The sequence below is a fragment of the Micromesistius poutassou genome, assembly GCF_964030765.1.
Source record: "Micromesistius poutassou genome assembly, chromosome: 8".
Classification (NCBI taxonomy): domain Eukaryota; kingdom Metazoa; phylum Chordata; class Actinopteri; order Gadiformes; family Gadidae; genus Micromesistius; species Micromesistius poutassou.
In genome coordinates this window covers 9,255,496-9,262,376 of record NC_140278.1, presented here as the reverse complement: position 1 = coordinate 9,262,376, position 6,881 = coordinate 9,255,496, and the positions used below count along the sequence as shown (strand labels likewise).

General features: G+C 49.8%; 1 protein-coding gene across 1 annotated transcript in view; it reads right to left on the bottom strand.

Annotated features, from left to right (window-relative positions):
* Positions 1-3,836: 3,836 nt before the first annotated feature.
* Positions 3,837-6,881, bottom strand: part of adgrb1a (adhesion G protein-coupled receptor B1a) — a gene marked incomplete at both ends in the record, with an annotated part of 49,035 nt that continues 45,990 nt past the window's right edge. Inside the window, 4 exon segments of the mRNA XM_084471907.1 lie at positions 3,837-4,031; positions 4,466-4,624; positions 4,865-4,900; positions 5,758-6,452. Coding sequence (XP_084328033.1) covers positions 3,837-4,031; positions 4,466-4,624; positions 4,865-4,900; positions 5,758-6,452 — 1,085 coding nt within the window.

Below are 6,881 nucleotides of genomic sequence, written 5' to 3'. Positions count from 1 at the left end.
TGCGTGCATAAACGCATGTGCCAGAGCTTGCATGTTACGACATGCACAAGTGTGTTCATGCATGCTACAGTCCATTGATGTCTACGCGTGTGGAACGTTTTCTCATTAGAAGTCCTGGCTGGTCCAGCTCTTCTTCTACTGAGGCCTGTCGTAATCGCCGTACGGGGCCTCGTGAAAACAGATGTCCTCATGAGTTAGTGAGGTAGCGACTAGCGATGAAAGATTAACCTTTGACCTGAGATCCCAAGCCAGGACCATAACATCCTCCTGTCTCGCAACACGCTGCTCATAATCACAGACTCAATTTGACATCCAACAGTTTTTCCTTGTTTATCCTCCTTGTCTATTTCCGAGACATCGGTGAACAGGGGCAGCAGCGAGGGTCTGAGGATATCATGCTAGTCAAATGCCCACGAGTCATGTCCACATCTCTTTGCCCTTCTGTGTAACAAGGCAACTTTGAACAATGATTTGTCGCGGCGGACACATTAACAATGTGAGTTAAATGCGTCTGGATGGTGAGTGAAGAAGACAGCTGGCGGAGGCTTTGGTGTCTCGACAACTTAAGACCCACCAGAACACTTAAATCTACTGAGAGCATTCATGATTCTACCCAAATAGAAATACAGATGACTCAAGTTCATAATGAGTTTGTGTGTGTAATGAAGACAGCAATGACAAATACAATTGAGGAATTGTACATAGAACATTGCCAATAAGCAAGGCATGAAATACTACAAAAGTAGGTTATACTGTAAACAGACTACACCTGACGGATTAAATCTGTACTCGGGTAAATTGTTCACTATGTCATCAAGATTCATGTTCACTGACAGGCTGTTAATAATGAGCAATGTTGTGTGGTAAGCAGAACATGCACATTTGCATTTATTCCCATCATTCCTTGTTCTTTGCATATAGGACAAAAGCTCTATTAGACTTCCTGCAGTCTACCCTCTTCCATTTGTTTTATAAATGGGCTTTTCTGAGGTACCATAGGTAAGCACTTATAAATAAGCTTTTAGATCAGATGGGTTCAAACAACATGTATACTGAATAAGAACAAAGAGAGGATGGGATGTGGCAACCGAGGAAACAGATTTGCATGGAAATCGTTCACCACTGATAGAAGGTGGTAAACCCCAATTCGGCTAAGGTTAACCACTGGCAGCCACACATTATACTATTTATTGGAAAATGTACTTATCTGTAAAACGGGATTCGTAATTGCATGTTCTGACATTGGTGTTAAGTGTTCCTTTCCCTCCCAAAAATTGACACTTCTAATTGTAGACATTTCAAAGCGCTTATTTCTGTAACAGGATTCATAATGGTGATGTAAACACACTCGTTGCGTGCCGCAAAGGGTTCATGGTTCACAGCATTTGCGAGTGATCCGCTGATGCATTTACGTCAACAAAAGCAGCTAGAACACACCAGCACCCCTGACTGGTTTATAATGTAGATATACTTTTATTAGAAATATGACACATTCATCTTGTGCTCTGAAAACTGTACATTAACAAAGAGGCAGCCCCGATTGAAATAAAAACAGGGATGGGAGGTTGTATTGAATTCCAGGACTAAGATCTGAGAGAGAGAGAGAGAGAGAGAGAGAGAGAGAGAGAGAGAGAGAGAGAGAGAGAAAAAAGAGACAGAGAGAGAGATAGAGAGTTGGTGATATCAAAACACACACGCGCGCACGCACGACAACACACATCGACAGACACACTTGCGCTCCGTCAGGTACACAGTTACGTTTTGATGCAGATCAACTTTATAGTTCTGCATTGGGGTGGGGTGAGGGGGGGGGGGGGAGGGACAGGAAGGGGTGAGGGGTGTGTCTATGGGGGGGGGGGGGGGGGGGGGGGGGGTGAGCGTTATCTCAATAACTGTGTTCATATTTCAGAATAATAACGATGAGAACAACTATCCCCAAGCACAGTAAGAAATATATTTATAGGCTAAAATCCATTCTTGTAGAACTCTGAAATAATTACATTTTGCTGTACATCAGGACTCCAAGTGAGTCTTGTGCTTTCTCAGTGTGCATCCATCAACGCCCCATTGGTTACTACAGGATCCATACCGTGTGTATACTATATATATCCATATGCATATCCCTGGATACATACATAGCTATATATATATATAACCCTCATTTTAACTTCCTCATATAATTCTTTACATACACCATACACACACTCAGACACCAAGACATGAGTAACTTTTTCTTTTTTTTGTCTCATCTTGCACCTGCAAAGATCTACTGTGTATGCAATAAAATGTACCAAGCCTGCTTGTACATCAAGCAATCGATGACTGTGACAGTACGCAGCCGCTGACCCCCTGACCCCTTCTGCAACTCGCTGAAGATTCAAAAAAGCAAACGTGGTCTGGCGGTGACATCATCGAGGTCATCAGCCAATGAGAGGTATGTGGAGGGGATGGGGGGGGGGCAAGCTGCCAGTGATGTCACTGATTGGCCACAAGGGGCCCAGTGTGCCCCGCCCCGGGGAGTGGGGGAGGGGTGGGTAGGGGTAGAAGGGAAGGTGGGGGAGGAGAAGGACGAGAGACTCTGTACTTTGGGGCTGCGCGGTAGGTCCCGTTCGGGGTGAGTTCCAAACCCCGAGGTTCCAGTGAGAAGCTGAGGTACCCCCTCGCAATGTTATCGTCGAGTGCGGGGGCAGTGAAGGATAACAGTGGAACAGTACGAACAACAGTCAAAAGGAAATAATGAGGCCCAGGGACAGACTCCTGCCCATCACTGAAACACTGGATGAAGACCCAGGAATAGACTCCTGTCTATCACTGAATGAAGACCCAGGGACAGACTCCTGTCTATCAATGTATCACTGAATGAAGACCAAGGGACCGACTCCTGTCCATCACTGAATGAAGACCCAGGGACAGACTCCTGTCCATCACTGAATGAAGACCCAGGTAGGGACAGACTCCTGTCTATCAATGTATCACTGAATGAAGACCCAGGGACAGACTCCTGTAACACTGAATGAAGACCCAGGGACAGCCTCCTGTAACACTGAATGAAGACCCAGGTAGGGACAGACTCCTGTCCATCACGGTAACACTGTCATCCCCAATGGGGTGAAGAAGACTGCATGATTGCTTTTAGTTGATGCTGTTGATGCGGACTGCACAGCGTCTTTCCCTTTTCCCTGTGTAAGACTCAATATTCAAGGCCATATATATATGTGTATATATATATATATATATATATATATATATATATATATATATATACTAAATACTTTTTTTAGAAAGATAACAAGTTCAGTTGTTTCATTACATAGTTGAAGACAAAAAATAAAATTGTTCCAAGGACAAATGAAACGATATAAAAGTCACCTGTTGTTTCTCAAAGTGCTTCAGGATGTTTCCTGTCCGTGACTCTCTGCTCTCCCCCCCGCCCCAAACCAGCTCACACCTCGCCTCCTAAACCAATTTCATCCATTAGCCTCATGAAAAACAACAACAGAAAAATAGCAACAACATAGGAAACCGAGTTGGGCAGTGCACTTGAGCAGTGTGTGTCTGTACCCACCCCCTCCTCTCCCTCCCCCCCGTACTGCCACGTTGGTTAGGACAGGGGGTGCAGCACTCTGTCGAAGGGGAGGGGGGGGCGGGGGTGTTGGGGAGGGAGATGGTATCTGAGGGTGGAGGAGGTGGTCGTGGGTTGTGGCCTTTGGGAGGAGGGGGGTGGGGGGGCTTATTAGGACAGGGGACCAGGGTGTTTTCTCAGCAGTCCGTCTGGTCCAGTGGTGTCCGTCTGTCCGTCCCCAGGGAGGGCGGGGGGGGGGTGGGGGGTGCGGTCCTCACACCTCGGTCTGCAGGTCCATCAGCTCCTGGCCCACCAGGGGGATGGTGGCGCTGACCTTCTCCCACTCCACCGTCTGCAGCTCCAGGGGTGAGGCCGCCACCGTGTCCAGGTCCTTCCTCACCCAGGACGGGGGGGAGTGGGGCTTACGGATGCCGTCCCAGGGCCTCTTGCTGGGGGTCTGCTGCTTGTCCTGATCGGGGCGGGGGGGGGGGGGGCGGTTAGATCCAGGTGGATGGGCAACTGTACTGTGTCGTTACTTATTAACTTAACTTAATGTTTACTTGCACTAAATGTTAAGGCAACTGTAATGTTTCAATTTAGGTTTTGCAGGCAGTAAGAATTGTGCTGTTATTGCCTGCCGTGCGTGTGCCTGCACCGAAATTCAATGAAAAACTAAAAAGATAAGGAACAGCATCAGAATGAGCGATTAACAGATCACGTGAATAGCCACGACCAATGCAGCAGGCACAACTTCAGGATTCTAAGAAGGCTCAGAAGGCTCAGTCTGAGATTTTTTTTTTTAAGTATATGAGTTATAAATACGTAAACCAATGCTGAGATCTGACAGTTTGTGGACAACCTGGACATTGACAGTAAGAAGAAAAAGAGGAAGAGAAATCTTACACTCAGGTTGGTCTTGTCACTGCCGGCGGACGATATGCTCCATCTTTTGGCGGCTTTGCTGTCGACGGGGGGCGACTCCCTGTCCTTGTCTGCGCTGTGGATCTTCCTGTTCAGGTCCTGGAACATGTCCTGGTGCCGTTTCCTGGTGTGCATTATCTTCTGCAGCACGCACACACACATGGGGGAGGACAGAGTCAGCTCAAGGAGACACGTCCATCCCCGCATCCGACAGAACTGCAGATTAACATGCTGAGGTCTATCTCTTATACTTCTAGTCACATAGGGTGAGCGATATGTCACACCGCAGTACACTTTCATCATGAGAAATGAATGGCGATGCAAAACAATAGTGGCTGGTTACCAATGTTTGTTGGACGATGTGGTGGAAACCAAAATTACCTCAAAGTCGAGCTCAGCATAGCGTGATTTTCGTCTCTGGGGGCAGAAAAGAGATGAAAATATGTTTTGATATCATACACCTTAAAAAGAAACACGACAGGTAAAAGAAAGGGTTTTTCCTTGTTTGGTTGTAGGCAGGTTTTTTTTTGGTCCGGGACGTGGGGGCGGGGGGAGGGAGGGGGGCGGCTGGGGTGTGGAAGGGGTTTGCTCGTCTTGCAGCAGTAACTCGTGATAAAAAAAAACGTACAACAGAAAGCCTCCGTGGTCGTCTTGCCGAAACTCCGCTGGCACAGGCCTGCGGGAAACAGCTTGTGACCAAGCAACCTTTATGTCCCCTCTCGCCGAGCGGCAAGAGGAAGAGCTGACCTTCAGGCGTCTCAGTGGCGGTGGCAGCTGCCGCGTCTGCACTGCATTGTGGGGGATTGTATTTGGCGTCAGCCCGCCACCCCCCCCCCCCCCCCCCACCACCCGGAGTCAAAAGACACCAGCAGGCGGATTGTCTTGCCACTACCCGGCTCATCCATGTGTGTGTGTGTGCTATCTATGCCCACTGCTGGTCTCCACACAGAGGGAACAGAGGGAAAACTGACCTTTTGGAAAAATGACATCTTTGTGGGGGACAAGCTATGCTGAGCTCCTCTTTTTCATGTGAAAGTGGTCAGAGTGAATATAAAGAAACAGCCTTTTCATCTCAGGCAACAAAAAGAAAAATCGTTTGGATTTTCTCGATTTTTTTTTTTTTTTTTTTTTTCTCAAAGTGAATAAAAAAAATCAAACTGTGATGACTGGAGTCCTGAGGATGAGGAAGATGATGGTGTTTGAATACGTGATTTGACATGTGATTTGGACATGCAAAATACGGCGTGCTTGCAGCTCCTCCGTGCCCGACTAACCTCTAGCGAGCTCATGGACAGTGTGGAGATGTTCTCGCCCTTGGACATCACGTTCCCAGTGTCGCCGCCGCCGTCGCCGCACACGTTGTGGCCCACGCTGTGGCCCACGTTGTGCAGGTTGTGCATGGGCGAGTCTCTCTCCGTGCAGGACACGCTCACCTGGTCGGCCGGCAGGCTCTTCAGCCCGAAACCCGGCACCCCCTCCGTCCCGGCCGAGTTGGCCAGGTGGACCAGTCGGCTCTGGGGCAGCTGCTCGATGCTCAGGTTGTACTTTGCCGCCGGGTCCTCCTTGCCCTTGGAGGGCTTCAGCGTGCCCGAGTTGTTGGCGGGCAGGATGACGTACCCTTGGTTGTTCCCCGGGCCCGTGCCTCCCCCGCCACCGCCGCCGTCTGACCCGCCCCCACCGCCCTCTCCGGCCCCCCGCGGCGGCTCTCCGTCCAGCTGCTTGAAGAGCTCCCCGTCGCAGATGTAGATGGACTTGGCCCCCGGCAGCTCGGTGCTGATGCCCTTGGCGTTGGAGGCGGCGGCCTTGTCCCGGCGCAGGGTCAGCGTGTGGCTGGTGTAGTCGGCCACGTTCTGCAGGTGCACCTTGGCCATGCTGGCCGGCATGGTGTTGAAGTTGGAGCCCTTCTGCAGCGTGAGCGTGCCCGCCGCCGCCTTCTCCTCGCCCTGCAGGGAGGAGCGCTTCATAGGGCCTGCCAGAGAGAGAGAGAGAGAGAGAGAGAGAGAGAGAGAGAGAGAGAGAGAGAGAGAGAGAGAGAGAGAGAGAGAGAGAGTGAGTTAGTGTGGGTGACTCACAGCCAAAAGGGAACTGGGGTCCCATCGCCAATGTTTCGCACAGCTTCCTATGAGCTTGATGCTGTGCATTAAACCCTGTTCCTATGTGTATCTGAGTTCACTGCAATCCACTGCAAGTGACTTGCAACAAAGAGACAAAGAGGGAAAGAGACAGAAAGACAAAGCAAATAAGCAACGCCACCCAAAGTCCCGGAAAACCCACAGACGATACCCTCAGTTCGGCTCAGTTCTCTGGTGGACGACGGTGAAGTATATCGGTGGAGACTGTGCATCGCCACCACAAACCCCCGGGGTCAGGCCGTAGTGGCATCCATCAGACCGCACAA